This window comes from Poecilia formosa, unplaced genomic scaffold, assembly GCF_000485575.1.
Source record: "Poecilia formosa unplaced genomic scaffold, Poecilia_formosa-5.1.2 Scaffold107, whole genome shotgun sequence".
Taxonomy (NCBI): Eukaryota; Metazoa; Chordata; class Actinopteri; order Cyprinodontiformes; family Poeciliidae; genus Poecilia; species Poecilia formosa.
Genome location: NW_006800046.1, coordinates 50,553 through 75,112, shown reverse-complemented (window position 1 = coordinate 75,112; position 24,560 = coordinate 50,553). Strand labels below are relative to the sequence as shown.

General features: G+C 40.5%; 2 protein-coding genes and 1 long non-coding RNA gene across 3 annotated transcripts in view; 2 read left to right on the top strand and 1 right to left on the bottom strand.

Moving 5' to 3' along the window:
• Positions 1 to 468: 468 nt before the first annotated feature.
• On the top strand, positions 469 to 5,296 carry LOC103143281 (1-acylglycerol-3-phosphate O-acyltransferase ABHD5-like). Its single transcript, XM_007559743.2, has 7 exons — positions 469 to 728; positions 1,440 to 1,522; positions 1,594 to 2,002; positions 2,459 to 2,610; positions 3,880 to 3,991; positions 4,077 to 4,257; positions 4,354 to 5,296. The coding sequence occupies exons 1-7, from the start codon at positions 685 to 687 to the stop codon at positions 4,459 to 4,461; spliced, it is 1,089 nt and encodes a 362-aa protein (XP_007559805.1). The 5' UTR covers positions 469 to 684; the 3' UTR covers positions 4,462 to 5,296.
• A 989-nt stretch (positions 5,297 to 6,285) lies between these two features.
• LOC107837043 (uncharacterized) lies at positions 6,286 to 12,350 on the top strand. The gene is made up of 2 exons (XR_001663019.1): positions 6,286 to 6,510; positions 11,521 to 12,350. It is a non-coding gene; the product is annotated as an uncharacterized LOC107837043 (long non-coding RNA).
• A 3,482-nt stretch (positions 12,351 to 15,832) lies between these two features.
• The window catches only part of LOC103143280 (SNF-related serine/threonine-protein kinase-like), a 24,746-nt gene continuing 16,018 nt past the window's right edge, over positions 15,833 to 24,560 (bottom strand). The window contains exons 5-8 of the mRNA XM_007559742.2: positions 21,933 to 22,074; positions 20,303 to 20,515; positions 19,919 to 20,053; positions 15,833 to 18,593 (exon numbers count right to left, since the gene is read on the bottom strand). Of these exons, the coding sequence (XP_007559804.1) occupies positions 17,255 to 18,593; positions 19,919 to 20,053; positions 20,303 to 20,515; positions 21,933 to 22,074 (1,829 nt within the window). The 3' untranslated portion in view covers positions 15,833 to 17,254. The remainder of the gene's footprint in view (positions 18,594 to 19,918; positions 20,054 to 20,302; positions 20,516 to 21,932; positions 22,075 to 24,560) is intronic.

The following is a 24,560-nucleotide window of genomic DNA, read 5'->3' as shown; positions in this document are numbered from 1 at the left end:
AAGTATTGGGTACACAAATAAATTCCTACTTCTACCCACTCATTTGAACGTAAAATAATTTACTGTTCTTTCCTTGCTTTTGTTTTAAATTATTTTCTTTGTAAATACATTAGGTTAGTCTTTTATTACACGAAGTTCAATAAAGTCAAACTCAACTCAACTCAACGTTTCTGCTTATAAAAGGATTACTATGTTCGACGAAAATTAACATATTTTTACGGGAAAAGGTTATTTTACAAAGTACAGGCAACTGTAATTTAAAAAAAAAATGAAACATACATTTATATAAAATTTTACTTTTATACATACCGATGTGTACGGAACCACTCGAGCGTCTCGTTCCCATGTTAAAAATAACACATTTTTCTAGACGAAGTTAATTAGCTCACCTGAGCAGATTTTGGCAACTAGTTGATGCTGCCTTCAAGTACAGTCGGACATAGAAATGAACGAGCAACCACTCAAATACAGTCTCGCGCTAACTAGCCAAAAACGTCAACTGAGTTTTATTTTTAATTTAGCTATATATTCTCGACGGTCATACACTTCTGTTAGTCTCGTTCTACTTAGTCGTGTTCGGCTACACAACTACTCCATAATTTTACGGTATGTACTTGAAGGCATCGCAGTAACTTCAACAGCATTGTTTCGCTTGACCACAACTTTTCAGACCACTAATACACAATGCGGAGGATGGCGGAGGATGTTCAGCCTCGACCTGAAGAAAGGTCAGTTATTTTTCATTGTCTGTTTTTTGTTTATTTATTCAAAGTGAATAGATATTTTTGCTGGAAATGCGAAAACTCTTGGACAGTATAAACTGAAACTTGTGTGTATTTGATCCCGGTATGACTCCTTCAGGATCAACTCTTGTCCTAAAACTTTGACCAGTCTTAGTTTAAGTCTGTATTTGTTTATTAATTGAAACATTTACAACTTTATTTCAATACAAGATTATCATATTTAGTATTGTTTATTGTGACAAAATGCTTTGTTTTAACCCGGCTTATTCTCTTTGCTAAACTTTACTCTTGCTAAAACTGCTTAATTAAATCTCCCAACTCTAAATTAGCTTGGTTTTAATGTTTTCAATGTTTGGTTTCTGAAGGTATGGCAGATCGTTGTAGTATTTAATGCGCTAAACCACCTGAACAGTCGGGAATTTTGCTAGTTTTGAGTAATTTTAACGTGATATGTCTGTTTGATAAAGAAACTGTATAAAATTTACTATAAATGTTACTGCTGATGAGATACCCCAGGGCAAAGTTTTGTGACATCGCATTGTGCCTTGCCTGATGTTGTCAAGGTTTTTTTGTTCTTGTCCAGAGATAACCAGGAAGCACTGATAACTAAAAGCACATGGACAAAGTTCAATGTATGGTTTTTGTTTGTGCATGCTCTCCTGTCTGCCTGCTGACCTCTGTGTTTTCTGACTTCAGTTCGTGGATAGCAAACTGGCTCCCCTCCTGGTGCCCCACTTCTCCAACTCAGCTGAAAGATGCAGAGGAAAAGATGCTCAAAGGTAAGCAAAAAAGAGAGATGTTATGTTTCCTCTACTTTTCTATATCTTATTGTCCCTTCTCTCTGCTGAAGTTGTCAGTCAACCCTACTCCAGGCAGCACATCCGCATATCCAACGGCAACTACCTGTGGACCATAGCCTTTTCCACCCACCTGCATCCGAACTCATCGTCTCTCCTGCCGCCTCGCTCCCAGCCCAGGACGCCCCTGGTTCTTCTCCACGGACTCGGAGGCGGCATCGGCCTCTGGATCCAGAATCTGGATGCTCTGTCCAGCTGCGGACCTGTCTACGCGCTGGACTTGCTGGGGTTCGGCAGGAGCAGCCGCCCCCAGTTCAGCAACGACCCCGAGGGGGCCGAGGAGGACTTCGTGTCGGCCTTGGAGGAGTGGAGGCAGAAGGTGGGCCTGGAAGAGATGGTTCTGCTTGGACACAACCTCGGAGGATACCTGTCTGCAGCCTACACACTCAGATACCCAAACAGGTGCTGTTTTTTTAAGATCATGCTTAAATTAACTTATTTTAATTAATTTATGAAGTAAGTGCTAGCAGTGGGCGATATCTACTTAAGGTTTTATCACGATATTTCGTGATAGCGATAAAAGTGACGATAAGACCTATTTATCACCAAAACAACTTGAAAAACATATCTATTCGTAATACGGTTCTTTAGGACGTGTCATATACATTTGTATCACAAAACTGCACACAGTTACTGCATTTAGTTATATTTTCAAATTTATTAATATTGGTTGATGAATAAACGGTGGAGAAAATGGTGAAACTAACAATCCCAACAGTCTGGGGTGTTTAATGCTAATTGGAATTTATTGTGACAACGATCAATCAAAATGCTTATGATAAGAAATTTATCGCGATAAATAATAAACGATGTGATAAATTCCCAACCCGTAGTAATGCGGTGTTTCTGCTTGTGCAGGGTGAGACATCTACTGCTGGTGGAACCGTGGGGGTTCCCGGCCCGCCCAGACAACCCGTACCACTACTCCATCCCGATGTGGATCAGAGCCATCGGGGCCTTCATGAGCCCATTCAACCAGCTGGCTGTTCTCAGGCTGGCCGGACCTCTGGGTCAGAACACACACATTTACAAACTCATACATGCACTTAAACAATCCTGGGACCTTGATATATATTTTTTGTTTTGATTGCATGAGTTTTAAAGTTTAAGTTTATTACACAGACGATCAGATTATAGTTTCAAACATATACTATATCTCCAGTTCCAATTACATAATTGGGGATCAAATTTAAAAAGTCTGAAAAGGGGTAAAACTGCATAGCCTGTTATACTGAGGTAAGGTAACAAAAACAAAACTAATATGTTGGCCCGAAACCTAAATCCATTTCAATGGTTTATATAGGAATTAAACAGGAAAAAAAGAGGGTCAATTGGGGGGAAAAAAATAAAACGAGGATATTTCTAAATTTAGAATCAACTATTCTACTGAGAGACCACTCTGTTAGGGGTGGAAAACATTCTGGACTGTTCCTGGTTTTCCCAGAAGTGGACATCCCAGGAAGTTCACCCTGGGGTCAAACTGTGTAAAGCCAAGAAGAATTGCAAAAAGCCATAGAACTGCCTCTCAAACCCACAATTTATAGAACAGAAATTTCTGTATTGTGCTACGGTGATGAAATTCTGTTGCGACAGCGGCAAAGTGACAGGCAACCAGAGTAAATTGGTTTCACACAAAGATAAGAAAATAAAATGTATATGAACAGAATAAAGAATAAAATACTATATGTAAAGGGCAAAATTTCAACAAACTGTGCAGTTCTTAAAGATAAGTCGGAGCCAAAGGAATGTGTAACTGGGTAGATTAATTTAAAAAAATGCATTTATGTATTTGAACATTAAAACAGTATTTGCAATAAGTGACTAAAACTGTGCCATAGTAGAGATGTGGCGATGCTATCAAAAATGTAATTTAAATTGAGTAAAAACTGTGCAAATTAAGGTAAATATATATTGATTTCTTTTTTGGATCATTGATGGTTATAAACTCTAACAGCTGCTGGGAGCAAGGATCTCCAATAACGCTCTTTTGTGCGCTTAGGATGCAGCAGTCTGACAATACAATTACAACAAAGCAAAACAAAACAAAAAAAGGCTTTTTTTTTGTGTGCGTGAAAAGTTTGTCACTAACAATGTGTAGGTTTTCAAATTTGTATCGGAAGAATGCCAAAAACTTTTAGATGAGACCAAGTTTCAGCTGTTTGGCAGTAAATTGAGAGGAAACCGAACGATGCACATCAGCATAAAGTCCTGGCTTTCTGGCATGGTGATGATCTGGGCTCGATTTGGTGCCATAACATCCGGACATTCTCCTCCCTCAGGTCCAACGATGGTCAAGACTTTGCGGTCAGACTTCAAGCAGAAGTTCTCCGCTGTGTTCAATGATGACACTGTGTCCGACTACATCTACCACCTCAACGCCCAGACGCCAAGGTGAAAAATCTGATTTTTTGCCCTCTTGCCTGTGGCTGTTTCAACTCCGTTCAAGTCCTCAAACTAGGATTTCTCTGTGTGTCAGCGGCGAGACGGCCTTTAGGAACATGACCATTCCCTACGGGTGGGCGAAGAGGCCGATGCTGGAGCGGATCGACGGGGTCAGAGCAGACATTCCCATCTCCTTCATTTACGGATCTCGGTCCAGCATCGACAGCAACTCTGGGTATGAAGTGAAGAAGACAAGGCCAGATGCGGAAATCGTCGTAAGTTGTCTTTAATTCGGCTTTAATTCGGCTTTCCACTGCAAAAGCCTGAAACTTGATGTCAAAAATCGATTCCCGGGTGTCTGTGTTCGTCAGGTGATCCGAGGCGCCGGCCATTACGTGTTCGCTGATCAACCGGAGGACTTCAACCACACGGTCCTCCGGATTCTCGCCTGGACAGAGCGGAAAGGCGCAGACGACTGAACGAAGCGGTGAATCGCTGATAAAAGATTCGACAGATCGACCAAAGCTGAACCCATTCCACTACCAGAGAAATAACCTGCTTTATCATGCACTTTATTTGTACGAGAGAGACCTGTGACAGACTGGAGGCTCTCATCACTCCAATTCTTCTTTAGCCGACTTCTCGGGGCAAAAAGCTCCACGGTTTATTTGAAATATTTCTTGTAAGTAAATGTGAAATTCATTTGATTTCTCTGTACTCGTCGATGCTGTTTCTTTGAATTCTTTTTGGACAGCTCTCCTGTCTGGGGAATTTGCTATTTTTGATGCAGGCAGGATAAACAGAATGAGGGAGGGAATATGAGGCAGAGTTAAACAGGGCAAAGGGGCCGCTGACACTCTCAGGAAGCATTCTCACTTCTTTGGAACCACGGAGTGAGCACGGCCAGCAGATGGCAGTACAGCGACGTCATGCTCTGCAGAGGGAACAACAGCAAATTGTAACACAAAGCAGCAACCCTCACATATTGAGCTGAGTGACCCACTCAGGAGACCTGGACAGTGATGCTCTCTCTGAGCCCGTTCGACACTCAGCCCACCACTAAGTCACAGCTGCCATGACAGAATCGGGTCAGAGGCATGTGTCGGACTAAAAATAGGCCTTCTTTTTCAAAGAGGCATCGCTGTGATTTATAGAAACTCTTGAGTCTGCAGAAAATGAATGGGTCAAGGAAAAAAAAAGTTTATCTCTTCGTTGGGGGATGTTTACGTGTCACTCTAACATATCATCTGGGACATGTTCTATCTGGTCTCATGGTCACTGATAAAAGCAATCCAATAAATGGGAAATAAAAACTAGCATAGCTTTTATTTTGGTAGATTTTTCATAAATAGAACTACAACAAAAACAAAATAAAATGGCTAAATTCTAAGAAATCATTAAAATGGACTTCAATTGTGGCTTGTTTTTAATATCATTTTACATAAATCAACTAAATTACTAGAATAAAGTAGGGAGTAGGCTCTGCTTTTACTTTATAAGTAACAGTTAACTAACATTAAATTATCTTCCTCAATGGGCTACATCTTAAATCTACAAGCTCACATTTATTAATACCAAATGAGTAATAAGGATGCCACAGTTTTAGACTTTGAGTCAATTTTGTCCATAAGCAAAATATGTTTTTCAAAGCAGGTGAAGTTACTGCTTGACCGCCTAAGCTCCTTCACTTTTTCTTCATGAATTCATCTGGTTTGTATTACACATCAAAAAGAAACTTTAATGACTTGGTCAGTAACTTCTTAACTCTCTAACAAGGTGAAATGTAACATTTAAAAAAAAAAAGCTAACGCTAAGCCAGCTAAAATGGGACACAAACATAAATTCTTGATTCAACACATAAACTTTCTTAAACACAAGTGTTACGTTAGTTCTTTGCCATGTCTAATTTTTATTCAAATCCATTTGTTAAGCGCCAGAATATGTAAGCGCAATAAGTCAAGCGCAAGTTTGACTTTAGCAATTAGCGCTAAAGTTAAGCCAGCTAAAGTGCCGTAAATTCTTGATTCAACACATAAACTTTCTTGAACATAAGTGTTAAAATAGTTTATTGCATAATGTTATTCAAATCCATTTAAGAGCCAGAATGATGAGGAAAATCTTGGTTTAAATGTTCCAAACAGAATAAATGCACTTAAATAAAATGTTATTTTTCCCCAAATCTTTTCCATGTATTTCCCCCAAATCTTTTCCATGTGTAAAAATAGGCTGCAATATATTTTAAAGCTTTTCCCACATCTTTATTGGAAGTGCCGGCGGCATTCTGGAACTGCTTAGAAAATGGAAATATGAGTTCCTAATAATAGTAATTGTCGTGAGACTAATCATCCAAAGACCCTGAGTGTCTTGGCCTTCACCAGTTCCTGCAGCTCAGTTACGTCTGCCCATCTCTGTCACTCCTGAAACATCAACCCAGCCCGCCCCAGCTGTCTCCAGGCAACAGGGTAGCCACGGAGACCGAGCCTTTTGGATTAGCCGACCTGCAGGAAGTGATCCCGCGGTCGGACAAGGTAATTATGGGTTGTTTTCTTGAAGATGCTGGCTTGCCTGTCTGTCTGGCTGTTTCTCAAGGCAGCTCCATGTGCGCGAGGCCTCGTGTGGATGAAGACGTGCGCGCGCAACGTGCCCGGGCCTCCGTCCATAATGTTCACTTAAAAAGGCTGCTAGCTTTTTCTTCCCATCTCCGTCTTTCTTCCTCTCTCTCTCTCCCTCTCTCTCTCTCTCTCTGTGTGTGTGTGTGTCTATCTCTGTCACCCACTCAGTCACATGATCATGAAATCATTTTATTATGAAACAGAAAACAAGCGAGAGATGTGACAGCCGCTTTCATGCTGGGCTTGGATATAATTGAAAGCACAGTGGCTGGAAATAGCCGCACATAAAAAGATGGCTGCAGACAGGAAGGCACACTGTTTTAATGCTGTTGGTAAACTAGTAACAGCTTGTAGGGAGATCTCTGCTGTCAGGCCACTAATAAGACCATAATTGTTTATGTTCCGAGGTTTGTTGGTGGTTTTCATTCCGTATTTTCTCACGTTAAGAGTCCGACAGAGCCTCGTAAAAGTATTCACACCTAGGGATGGGCAATATGGACTTACAGTTTTTATCACGATATTCTGTGGAACTATCGTGATAAAAGAACGAGTTATTACAGTCTTTTTTTTTTTTAGGTAAGTGCATGGTCGTGACTGCATGGCACAGCGATTAAACCCGCTGCAAACACATTTACATTAGTAATGCACTTCTTTAGGACACCAGTGGTGTAAATACATAATGCATTTAATCATATTTTCAAATTTATTTATATTTGTTGATGCTCTCATTAAACAAACAAAACTAACAATCCCACAGCAATACAGACAGTTTTTTTGGGGGGTTTGAACATCACTAATTGGACTTTATCATCACAACAATAAATCAAAATTCTTAGCGTGGTAAGAAATTTATCACAATAAATGATAAACGATACGACAAATGCCAAATCCTATTCACGATTGAACTTTTCCACATTTTGAAATGTGTATGCAGTTTGCTTTGCTTTGACGCCCCTAAATTAAATCTAGCACAACCAGTTGCCTTTAAATCCCAACAAATTAGTACAGTTGCCTCCACTGCTATAATTGTGTAAATCTCTCTGGTTTGGTAGAAAATATTAGTGAACAAACAGCTTCTGCTCATAAACCATCTCATAGAAAGATGTGAAGTTATATTAATTAGCAACATCGCAGCTTTGAGCGTTCCTCAGAGCTCTGCTCAAATCCATCATCCAGCAATGAAATGATTTCAGCACAACCGCAAACCCACCGAGACGTGACCTTTGACCTTAACTAAACTGGCCGTGAAAGAGGAGCATTGATCAGAGGAGCGGTCAAGAGCCCCGTAACTTAGATGGAAGAATGAGTTGAAAGGGCAGCTATTAGTTGTTCTACCCACAGATTTTTCCTTTATGGAATAAAATGTTTTATTTTTTAAACCAAGGATTTAAAGACTTAAAAAATTAGCGCTGTTAGAGCAAACAGTCGCAATGGATTTTATTTAGCACTTTCAGAGCGAAGGGGACTGAATCAAAAGCATGCCACACTGTTCAGATTTTTATTTTTCTGCATTTATCCTCTTTTTTTACACAGTACTTTGTGTTAGTCAATCCCTGTGAAATATGCAGTCTGACAAAATGTGAAAAACTTGCAAAGCCTTCCAATTTGTAAATTTGAGAGAGGAAATCATTTCATTTCATAAGAATGAGTGTGTTCAACATTTACTAATCCAAACTATGCTTCTTTTTTTGTTTTAAGATTTGTCATTCAGTCAAAGAAGAACAAATCAGTTCACTAGTTTGCCTGCGAGTGACTGACGATATTTACAGTCCAGACTTTTATTTATCTTTTATTTTTTTGCCCCACAAACACAGCAATCAGAGCGACAGTTGCACAATATAAGAGACATCTGATGCACTAAGTCTTTCTTCCAGCCTCCATTTCCGATAAGTTCACTCATCAATGCCCCACAGATCAAATAGCAACAGAAGAAGAAGAAATGTTCTGGGATATTATGCAGCGAGGGCACTTCACAGCGCCGCACTGCTCTCAAATTACACCAAAAGGCGACAGACTCTCTTAATGATTGCAGCATTTAGATTCTGACTGAGTGCATCAGGAAAGGCTAAACAGCCCCCACTGCCTGCCAGCTGGCTGCTTGTTCTGCGCATGATGCACGGTGCAGAAAAAAAGAAAAAGGTTTGGATAGCGATGATTTCTCTTCATCTTGCAGGAGGAATGAAAAGAATCTGAGGAAGCGTTGACGCTTTTCTGTGCCGATTCATAAAGTCAAAAGTGCTCGCTGATTGGTGAAACCCTGCAGAGCTGCTCATTTCTACTCTCTCATTGCTGAAACTAGCAGATCTGGCTTTGGCCTCCGAGCTGTACTTCCTTTCACCGAGCACATTTCCATATTTGGCCTCGCTGGTCAGACATCACATGCTTTTATCGAAATTGTTTCAATTTCCAGTTGAGAGCTAAAAGATTGATCTGCCTGTTTGATACCTTTTCCCCTCCTCTCTCATGTGTTTGGGGGCGTTGTTGCATAAAAAAGAGCAGTGCAACTAATATCAGGTGGTGCCCGCAGCCAGAAGGCATTTGCAGACATAAAGGGCACAAATTCCTCCCAGAAAACATTTCACAGAGAAGCCAAAGGAAGCCATTTTGACTGAATTGTTACATAACTTTACACAGAGGCTTGAAAAAGCCATTTTTACCCATTTCCCCCCTCTATATGGGAATGCAATATATTAATGGATTGATGGACGTTTTTAAGACATTTTTAATAAATAAAACTGAAAAGTGTGGCGTGCATTTTTCATCAGCCTGACGATACAAAATGGAAGCCAGTGAAGAGAGAAAGTCATTGTTACTGCTTTAATAAAGCTTTGATGGCTCTAATTTTGTGGCTTCCAGAGGGAACTGGTTGCTCTAGAATTTATTTAGGAACATTGAAGTAATGGATGCTGGTTGGAAAACGGACGGAGCTAAATGCAGGACAATCCCAACAAAAAACAAACAAACAAAACAACAACAACAACAACAAAAACAAGTTAGAGGCAGCAAAAGACTTGAGGCTGAGGTGGAAGTTCGTCTTCGAGATGGACAATTAGTCCAAAAATACACGCAGAGCTGAACTGGAATATGTGAGATCAAAGCAGAATTGTGTATAAGGACAGCCTAGTCAAAGTACAGACCTAAATCCAGTTGAAATCCAGTAGCCACCCTGTTAAATTATTGTTCACAGAATTGCTCCATCCAATCTCACTGAACTTGAGCTTTAAGTGAAAAACATCTTAAAATGAAAAAGTGTCTAGAAAGGATTGGTACACATGCGCACCACACTTTTAAGATTTTCCCTGTAAAAATTGCTGAAAACTATGTTTTTCTTCTACTTCACAATTAAGAGGTACTTTGCGCTTCTCCGTCAAACCAAAAGCAAACGTCCTTCATCAGTCGGGTTCTCATTTTTTCTGTTGTTAAGTCTTCGCATATGCCATGTGATCAAGTTTAAATGTTTTCCAAAAAAAAAGAAAAAAGAAAAGGTTTCAACACTATTATGTCAGAGATGAGCTCATGTGAGAGTCTTAATACTTGCAGATCACTACTTGATGATCTGTAGACGTGTGTTTTGCTAAGATAGTTTAATTTCTCTTTTAGTAAATTATTTAATAAACTCCCTCAAATACCTGAAAAATGTACGGTTTTCAAAACAGAAAGGTTCAAAATCATGTTGCATAACTATTTTCCCCCCCACTACATACAAATAATTGAATAAATATAATTTGAGAGTAATCTCCTAACCTTAACAGGGTGTGTGTACTTTTGGGATTACTAGTTCCCTTCATAACTCAAACACGTCACTCACCAAACATTCCTCTGCTTACGAAACACTGCTTAGTAAAACAACAGATAACTATGTTTTTATCTTTTCTGTTTTCATAGCAGCAGTTTACTAAATTAAATACTGAGCAATTAGACTATGGCATCACTCTGCAGGCATTTTTTCTCGCTCTGTTTGAGAATTTGTCAACATTTTCACATCTAAATTCAGAACCTCATGAGCTCTGAGTGAAAGACGTCCGAACAGCAGCAGGACATTTTCGCATTAGCGATCATTAGCAGGAGCCTGTGGAAACGTAGCGTGTTACAAAAGTCTACCCTTCATATTTCATCATGTTAAAACCACAAACGTCAGTGTGTTATTGTGGTTTTTATGGGATGGACCACAATGTATTGCATGAATGATGCTTCTTTATTGTTTTTAATTATGTAATTGTTTTCATTTGGTCTGTTTTAATACTTGGCTGAATCATGAGATGGATGAGCATCAATTTTCTAGTCTGGTCATAAATTTTTTACATTGCACTTTGACTAGGCCATTAGTCATTTTATGTTGTTATAGCGTAACAACAGTAAAATCAACTTTTTTGAGCACATCATGTTATAACGTTACTCCGAAAGCAACAACATACCTGTTGCCTTGATTCTTTCATGTGTCTTTGAAAAAAAAAGTCCTTTCATCTCCATGGCAACCATTCAGCTGTGCAAAAATGCCTGGGTAGACCTAGCCCTGCCTCCGAGGACGAAGCTCCAAGCTTCCGCCTCACAGAACAGCCACTCCCCCTTTCCTCCTCTCGCCCCCTGCAGCCTAGCCAGCAGCAATTAGCAAACGCCTGCTGGAACTGCGCATCAGCTGAGGTCATTACACGAGCTACTTCAAAGTGAAACGCTGGTGAAAATATTTTTAAAGGGCTCATAGAGGAGCCATGTTGTGATGACCTGCTGAGGAGAGAGATTCAGACAGAGCAGGAGTTTCTTAAAGAGACAGAGGCCCAATTCCAAGGTGTTAAATTAGGACGTCAAATTGCATTTTTAGAGTCTCTTGATAGTGCCATTTTATAGCACAATGTGGCTGGAAAATACATAGCACTTCCCCTTTAATTATTGATATTTTTTTGTTGCTTCCCCTTTTTTTTGTTTCAGGTTGTGACATCTTTTTGTTTAAGAGATTCCATCTCTCGTTCTGGCTCACGTTCCCGTCCCCGGCTCGCCCTTCTCTGGCAGACCTTGAGTTCTCATTGCGCGGCCCGAGCAAACAGAAGCTTTGTGTTCCACTCTGGCTAAACCCAAAGTGCAAACAGACACGGACAGGCAGAGCATCAACCACATACACTTCGCACACTGAACGCCTGTCCTGGCCGAGATGAAGAAAAGCGCGTCGATGTGTGCGAGGCAGCAGCCTGGACACCAAAAGTCGGCCTTGCTAGCGTAAGAGATGACTGAGGGAGTGTTTCATCTGCAGCAGCGATGGCAGCTGTTAAGCCTCCACAATCAGCTCCACTGGCAGTCAGATTTAATGTCCCGCTGACAGACACACACTTCAAACTGGAGCCTAACCCACACACAGAACAAACAGCGCATGCCGGCAAAACCATGCTTAGCAATCAAGTGGGGTAGAGCTGTTGTGAGGCGTTTCACAAAACAATGCAGCTATTTTCATTGCAATTTGTCATAAAAGCAATGAAAACTTTAATGCTTGCTGGAGACATATGAGCTAATGGCTATGGGGGAAAAAAATCACCAAAAACATTAAAGGACATAAGCTTCCTGAAGAAGATATTGCTGCATCTCCGGCCTACTCTAACACAAACTGGCTCCAACAGCTCCCTGTCTTCAGCCTGCAGAACTTGAAATTAACTTTGGTAAAAAATTTGGTTTTTACACGAATGTTTCAGTAATATACAATGTTTTCGTCAATAAAAATAATCTACAGTTAACACCTGAAGCTGTTAATAAAAGGAAAGCATTCACAAGTCTTCAGCTTTCCTACATTTTGGAAAACCAACACAAAGAATGCTCAGTTTATTTATTTTAAAAAATTGCACATGTGAAATCTAAAACTGGGATTGTGTGTGTCTGACATTTGCATTTCTCTTTTTCTGAGTTTTGACAAAGGAAAGAACATGGATGTTTTGAGCTGAAAGCCGGATAAATTAGAAAATGTATCCCCTTAACCATCATTACAAAACCTACAGTATCAAATAATGAACAGTACAATAAACAACATTTTTGAAATGTTAAAATCTGAAAATCTAATATGTACTGAGCTTCTTTGAAGTTTCCATCAAAGCTGACAGAAAAGTAGATAGAAAAGGCTTTCATACAACTACTCATAAAATTATGCAAAGGAAAGAGTTTATACTTTATATAAGTTTGGTTAACATAGCTGAGCTTCAGGTATTAACCTGTAAATCAAAAGTTGGTCCTTAAAACAACGAGAGCAGGTCTTGGACATTTTAAACTAGTTGAGATTATTAGTTTTACTTGTCAAATATGAAGGTCAAAAAATTTACAAGACATCCACCATTTTGTAGTAGTTGTCAACTACTACAACGTCCACCCCTCTGGATTTTTCAGGTATTGCTAGTGACTCATGGTTGATAGTAATTGTGTCTGATTAACTGGTGCATTATTAGGTCAAGGAAGCAGCAACCGAATGTCTAAACAGAACAAACTAACAGGGGAACAGGGGAACATCACCCTCAATATCAAAGCCATTGAATATATGCCCATTCAGCTTGCCATACCGACCACTGCACTAATGACAAGCCAGAGTTTTTCAGGCTTTTTGCCAGTTGATATGGCGAAAACCTGCTGAGATGTACAAATCACACAGTTTTATAGATGCATGTGATAAAACAAAGGAGTCTTTGTCGTTTATGAGGGGGAAAAAACCCACTACTGGATTTTAGTCCAATAGTGGGTTCAGGAAAATGCTATCATGAATTTGTAGACAATCAAACAGCCATTCAATGAACATCTGATTTTTGTACATGCACAAGACGTTTTCATTCATTGTATTGTTTGCTCTTTTTTTGTTTTAGCTTTGTGCACCTACATCTGGCTCCATAGTAGCTACATTGTTACAATGTGCTTTGTCTGCAGTTTGTAAAGTGGAATTTTGTGTTTTCCACTGAATGCAGCAGAAAGCTGCTGCCAAAAGGCTGCAATACAAGTGCAGTTTTCTAACTATCTGATCTGCTCAAGAGTCCAAAGCTTCCTACATCAACCACAAAGGTTACGTTTGGCTCATTTAACCCCTTCAGGTCCCACGTCCACAAGAGTGGACATGGGACATTTTGGAGCATCTTCAGACAAGAGAAGCATTTCTATGGAACTAGAGAAGGGGAAGAGTAAGTGTCTATTTTCCATTAAAAATATCAATTTAGGTTCATGGTAGCCTAATAAAATTGCACTCAGTATAATTTTAAGTGTTTCCTGTGATATTATCTGAAATTATTTTCTATTGTAAAATAGTGAAATAGGATTTTTTTTTTTTTTTATTAGAATATCGGTCACAATCAGGAGTTGGAATATTAGGGGGGGAAAGTCTGTAAGCATTCTTTAGCTTATTTCACAATTAATTTATTTTATTTTGGGGCTTTTTTATCATTATTATTATGTTTGTCTTGAACTACTTGTAAAAATAGCATTTTTCTCTTTAATTCGTCGCCGAAGGGGTGTAAAAATGAGTTGGACATTTTTTTTTATTTTTTTGTTCTCTAGATAAAAATCAGGTCTGACGGAATTAAAACTCACTACTGTTAATGCACTTAAATGTACGTCAACCGTAATGTGTTGGTTGACGTACCAACCCTATTCCCTGTAGATAACGAAGTTAGCTAGCACAAAAACAAACAAACAAAAAACACAGCACAGAACAAATGTATTTCCCCCTTCACAATCTAAACCGTAAATTATTGCCAAGAAGTAAGACGGTTAGTGTCGATAAGGACCGTTTTTAGTGAAATATCCGGTAATTTTGTTGTGTTTTGCAGCTGCGAGACGCTTTTAGAACGATGGGACGATCCGATTCTAGCACGTGCCTGGGTGCTCACGTGACATCCGGTCTCTGACACGGTTTCCTCCGTGCTCCATTCACAGTTTGGAAGCCACATGACAAATCTGTCGCCTGCGCACTTTGTGTGTATCTAATCCCACGTGCCTTTTTTGTGCCAGTGTTAATGTAGGGGTTGTGATTGCACTTGGCATCATGAGTCTGCATGTGATTTGTGAGTGTGTGAGCGTGCGCGCGCGCGTGTGTAAACCAGTTCGTCACATGGGTTCACAAAGCGACCTGAGATCTCATTTGGTCTGATCTGATTTCCTCCCAGCTGGCTGATGTGGGACAGTAGCCCAGATGTTGGAGGGATTATGCTGCTCCCCTGTTTGAGGAGAGAAACGCTGGAACCATTCAGGAAAAATAAACACACACAGATGCACTCATTCAATATGTTTTTTTTTCTTCCTCTTTAAACATTACGGCTTAATGTCTTCATGTGTTTGTTACAATTAAAAACATAGTTTTCAGTGTAATAATTGTTGGTGGCAAAATCAAGGCTGGTCCACGGTTGAATAAGGCCATGGGCAAATATCTTTTGGGGCCCTTCTTTGAGATTTGGTGACATCTGGGAGAGCAAACAAGAAAATATGTTGCAATTAATTTTCAATATGAAATGCAGAGTGGTATTTAAGTGTGACATATTAATTTAAGTAACATCTGCAGACAAACACTGATTTTACAGTAAACAAGTCAAGTTTAACAGCTTTTGTTTTTAAAAATTTGAAACAGACATGTAAAATGTGCAATCTATCAAACCAAATCAAATCAGCGATGCTTTTGAGCACCCTTTAGTGGTGTTGGGGCCCTAAGCCGTTGTTTTTCTTGCATATGCCTTGGGCTGGCTCTGCCAATGTGTGACATGATGGAAAAGAATTGAACGTACACACAGTACTCCAGAGTAAGTAGAACCTTAAAGCTTCATGTACCTTTTGAAAAATATTTATATATTTTTAACCTATTGATTAAAACTGTCACTATGTCCTGACAAAAAAAAATAAAAAATTCAAGCTATTCCCAGTGATCCCACTGCCATTTGCAGAAATACACCGCTCCTGACAAGAAACAACCAATCAGAGCCAGGAGGAGTGTTATAGTAGTGTCAATCATATTTGTGTACGCGCTGCTCACAACTTTACTCAGCACAACACGTACCGCCGTTCAAGATCAAGACTGCCGGTGTGCTGCGGTTGTGCTAATGGCGGAGAAACAACCTAAAGTCAAAGGGGAACTGGCGATTTCTCTAGTTCTGAGTCCTGAGGGGGAGGAGCTACGGAAGGAAAAAGGGAGGAGCCTGTGCAGTGCACTCACTCAAATTTTCCAGTTTTCTCAGAACTCCCTACTGCAGCAGTCAGGACTGAACTCGTATTTGAGGAAAAGACAACAGCTCTTAGACATCATTCACATCATTTTTATTGTAATAGATCTCTATCATATACATACAGTACAATATGCTTAAGACAGATTTTTATGGCACATCCATTGTACATTTTGCAGTTGCTGGTATTGCTGTGAGGTTACAGTAAAGTGACCACTTCTATCCGTTTACTTAGGTAGAGACAACAGGTGGTTTTGACCTCGTGGGTAAGAGATGATGGTTGCTACAGCAAAAACACATGCACTGTCATCGGTTTATATATTCCACTAGGGGTGGGTCACACATTCAGTTACAAAAATCAACACTTGAGTGGGTGGGGTAGTGTTGTTGTGTTCTTGTAAAAAACCCCTTTTTCGTTGTAGTCTTGGAATACGCTACAGCAGTGGCTACTGTGCTCCTGGAAAAACTACAGGATGGACGCGGTTTGTGTCTGCACCCAGAGTTTGATTTTATTTTGTTGTTTTTTTTGTCCCCTTCCTCACGCGATCGAGGGCCGCTTTTGAGTTTTCAGAGCTGCCTTTGCCAAGTTTAAATTCCGCTTAAGGTTCTTTTATTTATTTTTTTTTTTGCGAGTGTTAAAAAAAACAACAGCTCTTGACGATGCAGTAGGAATGACAGGATAATGGTGTACAAGGATCTAGCATTCGGGTCTCTACTGCGATACGACTTTACCATTAATACTACAGGTACGGAGTACTGTTGAGCTATTCACATATGTACAAAGTCTGCAGAGATAACCCAAAACACCAACAAAACACAAAAACTAAAGTGTGCGTTTTCTTTCTGCAGACCATGTTCAAGATAAATAAGACATCTAACAATGATTAAAAAATATATCATGTGCCTCTATCATGCTTAAGTGCCGTTATCCGTTTTCGCCCAGTATTTTTCCCTCGTTCAAATGAAAACGGACGTCAAACATTACGATAAAAGATTGTCTAAAAAAAAACATAAAAAAAAATAAAAAAAAACACAAATCATGATATGTAACACAATACTAAAGTTTGCCAGCTTTCAGTTGTCAGCTTATTTTAGTGATCTAGGTGTGAACATTGTGCACATACAGTAGAAGAAGTGTGAAGAAGCGGAGCGGTTTCGAGCTCCTCCTCTATCTGCTTCTATTTTTAAAGACTCAGATTAAACACACCGTCAAGTCAAAATGTCCCCTTAGTGTTCTGTTTAATTTTACTGAAAGTGCTTCATGTACCTCCGTGGAGACTTTTTACGTCTCCAAATGTGCAATTTTTAGCGTTTGGATTCCCTCCCAGCGACCCACCGTTAGGTGTTAATCAAAACCAAACAAGAACGAAGAAAAAATAAATGAAAATAAAACAGTGTGAACTCACGACAACCGGTCGTTGTAAGCTGAATAAAAAGCAGGAAGAGAAGTGATTTGAACGGGAGAGGGGGTGGAGTGTGACTGACATGGCCGCGTGGGGCTATATGACCTGGCAGCAGCTGTGTGGGGTCGGGGTGCAGAGCAGACCCTCCTTGGGGCCTCGGTGAATGTTGACCGACAGCGTCTTCTCGGTCAGTGGCATCTGCAGCGCGCGGTTCTTTATGTTCCTGTGGTTCTCCCGGGCCAAGTCCAGCTCCCCCAGTCTCAGGGTTCCCGAGCAGGGTCCGTCCAGCAGGGGGTCCGCCAGCACGTCCCCCAGTGGTGGCTGGTGGTAGAGGTTCCCCTTCAGCGACGGCCCGCCGAGCAGCGACACTTTGTCCAGGCTGCCGGTGGAGCCGCCCATGCACATCCGCCACATGGGGCGCTCTTGGGAGTCGGCCCCGACGCTGCTGCTGACGCCGACGCTGCCGCCGACGCCGCCGGAGCCTCCACCGACTCCACCGCCTCCTCCTCCTCCTCCGCCGCCCCCGCCTCCGCCCGTCAGGTTGTGGAACTGAGAGCTCAGACACAGACTCATGAGTTTTAGACTCTCCACCAGCCCACTGGCTGCCTTGGCCGTACCCTTCCCCTGTACTGACCCCGAACCTGGACTGGTACAGTTGGGCGGACTTCCCTGTCCTGCTCCTCTTTTTTCTCTGTCCCCTTTCCTGTCTTCCCTATCATCCACCACAGTCAATGCGTGAGGTTTAAAATGACTCTCTGTGTCTTCGTCACTTGTCTCTGAGCTGGGGGTAAAAGTGGCGTTTGTCGGCGTCTTCGGAGAGGATATTAGCGTCGATGGCGATGGTATTCTAGAGTTCAAATTGAGGCTAAGACTTGGCTTAGGAGGACCAAATCCACGTAATTCTGTACTTTCCTCCTCTTCGTCGTCTTCTTTGTCTTCCTCGTGGATCTGGTTTAGAACCGGAGCGCTCATTCGAGAAGTCATACGATTGCTAGAAGAAGACATGGAGGAAGAGGAGCAGGAGGCTTTGGAGCGAAGCACTACTTGCGAAGGTAGAGCAGAAGGGGGCAAGCATTTATCCTCTGCTCCTTCTTCTTCCTCATCCTCCTCGACGCTGAACAGACTGGGACTTCGTGGTTTGCACGGTCCCACAGACCCCAGGGAGCCCAGCCTGAGGGGGTTGGAGTGGGGCTTCCCTAGGGGTCTCAAACTTTTCTCCTGATTTTGTCGTGCAGGCTGCGGTTGGCTGGAAGGTGGCGTCTGGATCTCCTGCCGCTGACTGAGGTCCAGCAGTGCAGTTTTAGGCCTTGGGCCTTTGTGGAGGCTCTCAGCGCTGCGGGCGGGGGACTGGGGCCCTCCGGGGTGGGATATGGCAGGACCTCCAATCCCGTCACTGACTTCCTGGTGAACATCTACTCTGGTAGGCCAAGATTGCCTGTAAAGGATTGCACACAATAATGTTACTGAAAAATACACATCAAAGGTTATTTACGTTGATCTCAGATGAATAATTAGAGAGATTAAAACCTAATGTCAACTAAGCATGAGAGATACCAGCAAAAAAAACACATATGTTCCAGATTTAAAAGCTAAAAGACAGAACCAATACAAAAAAGCTATCATATAAGTGCTTGTTCAAAGTAGTTAAAAAACAACAAGAAAATCGCAGAATCATTTTACCTCAAGCAAAACAACAAATTTAACCTAAGAGGCAAATTCAAACCTTTTCCATTCCTTTGACGTAGCCAAACAAATCCATTTTCTGGCTTGAGCCAGTGAATGCTAACAAGCCGTTAGCTTCTTTCAGATAACAAGGTTTCTTTTCCTAACATATTGTTTAATAATATTAATAAAAATTAACAGTTACATCCTATGTAGTTTATCTGAGAGGTTTATGGGCAAACTAGAAAGTTTCTGCTTCTGCCTACAGGTTCTTATTCACTATTATTATATAGTTTACATTTAACTATTCCTCAATAAATGGTGCTAGACCAGCAGCTCTTTATGCTAAGTTGTGCTAGCTAGAGCTTAGTTTGCTCTCAGATAGACATTATTTCACCAGCACATTCTTTAAGAGCATTAATAGGCTAATAGAATTCATTTTTATAAATATGGCTTAAAAATGTATATTTACAAAATATATTTTATATTTGACATAGCTGATGTTTGAAAATACCAAATCACTGTTCCAGCACTAGCTCTTAGCCTTTGCTTTGCAGTTTAAAGAAACTCAAGAATACATATGTAAATTGGAAAGTTTCAGACTGATGCTTTATGCTTTTTTTTATTTTTTAGCAATAATATTTTTTAAATATATTATTTAAATACTAATCTTTAACACAGAGAATTAGGTGCGGCACCCATGATAATGCTAAACTGTGCTAAGTAGCTGCTTCCCAGCTAATTTCACAAACACATCAATTCTAATAAAAAATTAATTGATTTCATTAAGAAAGTTTGTATTATAATTTAAATTAAAATCTTTTCTATGTCTGATTTAAGGTCACCATGTCTTTCTCTCTAACTGAATAAACAGTGTTGCTTTTTCTTCTTCGCTGTTTCTCCAGAGCTGCGGCTCTTTTCTGTCTGCTCTTCATTCCCCGCTCAACAAACAGCTCTGCCTTTCCATCTTCTGTCGGATTTACTTTCTGGAGATTGACCGTAGGCGACGTTGCAGAGACAGCTTCCTGTCCGCTTCAGGAAGCGCGCGCGTGTGTGTACGTGTGTGTGTGTATAACGATGTGGGACGTATATATTTACCTGAACTGGGCCTTGCTCGGACTGGGGGACCGTGTTTGGCTGTGCTGCTCTTTCTCCTGCCTGTCCCTCAGCATCCTCTCCGCCAGCAGGAAGTAGGTAGCTGTGATGTGGTTGTATTGGTTCGACTCCAGAGCCCTGAGACAGTAGTTACAAAAACTAAATCAAGAATTGCCCTTGCATATCAACTTCTTCTTCTTCTTCTTTGTTTTTTTGAATAACCACCATAACCCAAGAGGTCATTGAATTCAACATGGCAGAAACTCACAATTAGCTGCTTAGTTGCATTTTAAACAGTTGATGACAGTCAATTAAGCTTTAGTGGAAATTATTTTGCTACGTGTGTGTGTGTGCACGTTTATGGTTCGATCGGAGGGAGATACCTACTCGGTTATGGCGTCTCTGTCGGCGATGCCCCCCAGCACCATGCGCTGAATGTTGGAGCCGTGCTCCTCCTCCGATAGGCTGCGGTACGACACCAGGGGGGTGGACAGCTTGGTGGCCGGGGAGGGGTCGACGCCTTGGAGCCATTCGTGGCCCTCGATCTGCTCTAGCGTCGCTCGTTTCTTTGGGTCTCTCTGTAGCATGTGGCCTATAAGGCTGGAGGGAGGCACAGTGGAGATTAGCATCATGGAGTTTAAATCAATGATTTCCAAATTTAAAAAAATTAAAAAGGCAGATCAGGTGAGGCTTTGCTTCCTATTAAACTTCTTCCCAACTTTATCCCTGAACCGATCTGCTGTGTTCTCTGACTTTGATAAAGCTTCATATTCCCTGACAAACATTGACAAAAAGATCCACCATAAGATTAAAGTAGGCTGGTCAATAAATCAATAACAATATATATTGCGATAGACACGCAATAAATATTGATAGATAATACGTCTGATAGAATATTCAATATTTATTAATATTCACTGAATTCTGATGTTAAGTGCCAAGGTTAAAAAGGTATCAAACTATTCAGAGCAGGGTACTTGGTGCACTTTATTTACTTTACAAATGCATGTAAGCTACAATTTGTACTATTTCAATTAAAAGAAACATGTTTTCTCGCCACTTTGATTCATTTTGTCTGGCTGTCAGCTTTAAGTCTGTGTCCATGTCCAACCAGAGCCAGGTATTGTGTAGTTGGTGCTTTTAATCAGTTTTCAGTTAAATTAATTCAATCTAACTCTATAACAGTCACAAAATGTCACCAAAATCACTCTGTCCCTCTAAAATCTTTCAGAAAATCGCAAAAGTGTATCGAATTGTATCATTTGCGGACTGTTGCAATATATATCGTATTGTGAGCAGAATATCGTGTATCGTATCGTGAGATTATTGTATCACTACAGCCTTAGTTTATATATACACAACAAATTTACAAATACACTAACCTTTGAACCACATTATTTTAAGTCAAAAGTTATTGCTAAGACAAGACTACTGTTATCCCAGCATTCTTTTACATTTGTGTTTTCTGCTCAACCGGTTTAAAACATGAACTCATACGACCATCACCCCAGCAGATATTCCATGGCTAAATTGTTCAGTCACATAAGCAGGAGGAAGTCCTGTTTCTCCCCCCCAAGGCCTCATGGGAAACCAGGGTAAGTGCCACCGTTTGAAGCATTGTGTTTACGTCCACACAGAATAATAAAGTCAAGGCCAAACACAATGCGCGTTCCGGGCTACTGCTGCTCGAAATTCTTTCTTTCTGTCTGGATGCGACATTAAACCCTCACTGGGCTCAAAGAAAGAAAGAAAAAAAACAACAAGAGAAGAGGCGATTTGAAAGCGGGTGCATTAGCTCCACTTAACACAGCGCCGCATCCCTGCTGGAGCAGCTTGCTCGCTGCAGCAGCAGCAGCAGCTGGGTGGAAAAAAAAAGCAGGACACAACGAAGAACGGCCACACCCTTCGCTCCTCTGCTCTGCTCTCCTTCTTCACACATCTCCAAACATGAAATATGCAGCACCTGCAGAGTACTCTGTCCATCTGTGTGGGTTTGCGTTGCCCAGGCATTACTCACTCTCTGCAGGCAGGGGAGATGTGCGGAGGCACCGTGTATCGACAGTCCATGATCATGGTGAGGGTCTCGCTGTCGTTGGCCTCCTGGAAGGGGGGCTGACCACACACCAGCATGAAGAGGATCACCCCCAGACTCCAGATATCTGCACAAACACACACACACACACGGAGAGGGAACACTGTCAACGGTGAAGCAAGAAGGGTTATTTTTAAAAGGAAGCAAACACAAAGTGAGGCATGTATATTTTCACTGGTTAGTGACCTAGATAAGATACAGATGCGCACACATAGACACTAGGTGGTGCTAGAGCTTCTACCTGGTTTCCTCTGAACAAAAGAAGTGCCCTTCTGAAATTGTTTGTGTTTTTGATTTCCATCAGAAAACATATGGCTATGATCTAAAATTAAGGGTGCACAGATGGCAGTTTTCTGGCCAAAAAAAAAAAGATCAACAGTAGCTGCGTTTCCATTACAAATGTGCACAAATCTTTGTCTGTATTCCTCTAATGTGGGACAAAAAACAACAAAATTTTACAATTGCGGTGTTTCCATTAAATGACAAACACAATTAAAATCAGATGTGAATAAGTTTGATCACGCAATAAGTCATTAAACATGCCACGCTGTGATCATCCTACTACTTCCCGTTTGTCTTCTTCTTCGTGGTTTTCGGCAGTAGTAACATGAGGTTGTTGATCACGTGACTGGTGACTTGCGACAAAAGCGTTTCCATTGCAGTTTTGCAAAATAAACCGATTTCGATACGTCCTCCCCCCCCAAAAAAAAAACAGTCTCATCATTCTGACGTAATATTTTAGCGAAAAACAAGTTTTTTTCTTTTTTTTTTTTTAATTGGTATGTTTCCATTAAGCAAATTTATTTTTTAAATGTCAAGTTGTGCAAATGTATGGTCAATGGAATCGCAAGCTAATGTCGACAAAGTCTCCAATGCCACCGGAAAAAAAAGTTGCTAGATTTGTGGCTGGTTGCGTTTTGCAAATAAATCTCAGTAATCGATAGGCCTGCTGATAGATCCTCCACTTGGAATAGGCAGATATACATGACGGTCAAGCTGTGTCATAAATCTCACACTATTAAGACTGCTGGCGGTTCCATGTGCTGCACAAAGTGGCCNTAACAATATATATTGCGATAGACACGCAATAAATATTGATAGATAATACGTCTGATAGAATATTCAATATTTATTAATATTCACTGAATTCTGATCCAGAACTGCACAGAATTCTGGGAGATATAGGCATAAGAAAGGCTTTCGCCGCTCAAGCCGTGAGCGGCTAACAAGTGTTAGCCGCCATGAGTGGCTAACACTTGGTTAACACCATTTGTGTTAACCAAATAGTTAAGTCCTATTTGGTTACCTAGCAACAATGTGTTGAGTAACTCACGCAGCAGGAATTTCAGGTTTCTCACACTGCCTCAAAACTAGTTAAAAATATAAACAATGTTGTGGAGTTAAAGTTGTGGATAAAACAGGAAATATCAGGCCAAAAAAAAAAAAAACGAATCAATAATTTTCAATATTGACTGATATGAAACGCTTACATCGTGATAGGTTTTTGAGCTAGATAATAAGGCCCTAAAGAGGGGACAGAATACACATGAATGCCACACTTTTCAGATTTTTCCTTGGAAAACAAATGTTGAAAACCCACGCTACAATTATGCACCAGCTTGTGTCGGTCTATCACATAAAATCCCAATTTGTGGGTTGTAATGTAATGAAATGTTGAAAAGTTCAAGAAGTATACATACTTTTGCAAATATTATTAAATTAAGGTTTCCAGACATTTTGAAAATTTAGTACTTGGAAGCTCTAAACCTTTAAAAGTTCTACCTAGAAGATACAAGAGATATTGGAGTGTTCAAAACAGAGTTTATATTAGGGCTATGTAATAATATCGGTATTGCGATGTATATCGATATTTTCTTTCCTAGAAAAAAATCGATATTCATCCGCAAGTATCGTAATATCCAACTGTCACCTTGCTCACTCACTGCTTGCTTCGCCGGGAGTGATTAGGTCATCAGGCTTGGAGTGATTCCTTCAGATGTTAAGTGCCAAGGTTAAAAAAGTATCAAACTATTCAGAGCAGGGTACTTGGTGCACTTTATTTACTTTACAAATGCATGTAAGCTACAGTTTGTACTGTTTCAATTAAAAGAAACATGTTTTCTCGCCACTTTGATTCATTTTGTCTGGCTGTCAGCTTTAAGTCTGTGTCCATGTCCAACCAGAGCCAGGTATTGTGTAGTTGGTGCTTTTAATCAGTTTTCAGTTAAATTAATTCAAACCAACTCTATAACATTCACAAAATGTCACCAAAATCACTCTGTCCTTCTAAAATCTTTCAGAAAATCGCTAAAGTGTATCGAATTGTATCCTTTGCTGAATATTGCAATATATATCGTATCGTGAGCAGAATATCGTGTATCGTATCGTGAGATTATTGTATCACTACAGCCCTAGTTTATATAGACAACAAATTTACAAATACACTAACCTTTGAAACACATTATTTTAAGTCAAAAGTTATTGCTAAGACTACTGTTATCCCAGCATTCTTTTACATTTGTGTTTTCTGCTCAACCGGTTTAAAACATGAAC

What these genes read in the sequence shown, in the direction of transcription:
- LOC103143281 (XM_007559743.2), top strand. Translation starts at nt 685, where the DNA reads ATGCGGAGGATGGCGGAGGATGTTCAGCCTCGACCTGAAGAAAG. An exon ending in CAGCCTCGACCTGAAGAAAG is followed by an intron (nt 729 to 1,439) that starts GTCAGTTATTTT and finishes TTCTGACTTCAG; the next exon opens with TTCGTGGATAGCAAACTGGC. An exon ending in ACACTCAGATACCCAAACAG is followed by an intron (nt 2,003 to 2,458) that starts GTGCTGTTTTTT and finishes CTGCTTGTGCAG; the next exon opens with GGTGAGACATCTACTGCTGG.